General features: G+C 50.6%; 1 protein-coding gene across 1 annotated transcript; it reads right to left on the bottom strand.

The window, feature by feature from the left end:
- Positions 1 to 225: 225 nt before the first annotated feature.
- On the bottom strand, positions 226 to 823 carry Pmar_PMAR008463 (conserved hypothetical protein; the record flags this gene model as incomplete). The annotated part of the gene is made up of 4 exons (XM_002765742.1): positions 226 to 371; positions 421 to 519; positions 561 to 658; positions 703 to 823. Coding segments are annotated over 4 exons (464 nt in total), but the record flags the coding sequence as incomplete, so codon positions are not given.
- Between the last annotated feature and the right edge of the window lie 474 nt (positions 824 to 1,297).

The raw sequence follows: 1,297 nt of genomic DNA, 5'->3' as shown, positions 1-1,297 counted from the left end.
CCCTCTCTTTCGGTGTGACGCCGCGACGGACGCCGGCTCACTTTCGGCCGAGGAGAGATAGCTATATGAAAGCAGCACATTCTGCGGCTTGATGTCCCTGTGTATGAGTGGTGATGGTTGTAGATGGAGAGACGATAAGCCAGAGCAGATCTGTGCGAAGAACCGACGGGCTAGTGATGGCCTGTACGATGGAGTACACCATTGTTGTAGAACAGCAGAGCCTACTCAAGCTTGCCTCCTCTAGCCTGCATGAACTGGGCCAAATCCCCACCCTCACAGTATTCAAGCACCAAGTAGAAGTGTCCTTGGGATTTACGAAGGTCTATGAAACGCACAATATTCTCATGCCGCAGCTTCCTGAGAGCGCTGACCTGAAGGTGACCCATGACCCGAGCCTCTGTGATGCAACTCTAGACCCACCTCCTGCCTCAACTGACTTGTCTCCTGCACTGTACCTCTATTGATAACCTTCACTGCCACTAACTTATCCGGATGAGATATCATATGTCCCCGCCAGACCTAGCAAGCAGTGTCGCTTCCCTCAGAACGGCTGCTCATACCTGGGCATAGCTCCCCCTGCCTATCCTTTGGTCCAATATATACCCACCGACTTGCTTCTTCCCAGCCACGGCACTACTGCTGCTCCGAGATAGAGACCCTACCATATACACTGAGACTCATCACACAGCAGAGGGACACTACCAACAGCACTGCGGTGAGCATCGGCCGCATCAGCATGAAAATCATCATCATCTGTCTTCACGGTGTCTGTTCGTACCAATGGGGGCGGACGAGCTGTGTGTCCTTTGCGACCTCTTCCCATAAAAATCAGTCACTACTACATCCCCAAACGGTCCCTCCCCCTCCCACCCGGTATTAACATGAACAATAAAGCACCAGACTCGGGAAGGCAACTGTAAAACACGCGAATGATACTTCTTCAATGTCTCTAATAGTCACTCTCGCCGGACTCGGATTCCCTGAGAAGTTCCCTAATGACAAGAACGACAAGACTTCCCTACGAGACAGACTCTTCATCCAGCCTTCGTTTCTTGGATGAACTCTCCTCCCTCTCACGCTGATTCAACTCCTCACACTGGTCCACCCAATGAGCATATACATCCACCGGCTCGTGAAGATCTGATCGTATAACGCCACCCTGTTCCCCAGTAATACCTCCCATCCACCGAAAGGTGCATTGGACTCGCATTATGCCGTACCCTAGAAAACTAATTCTCATCATATTTATACATATCCCTACTAGATCACTATTAGTACAGTATCCTAAGAAGCTATT

The sequence above is a fragment of the Perkinsus marinus genome, assembly GCF_000006405.1.
Source record: "Perkinsus marinus ATCC 50983 genomic scaffold scf_1104296974912, whole genome shotgun sequence".
NCBI lineage: Eukaryota > Perkinsozoa > Perkinsida > Perkinsidae > Perkinsus > Perkinsus marinus.
The sequence above is the reverse complement of the archived record's forward strand: the minus strand, read 5'-3'. Positions and strand labels throughout refer to the sequence as shown.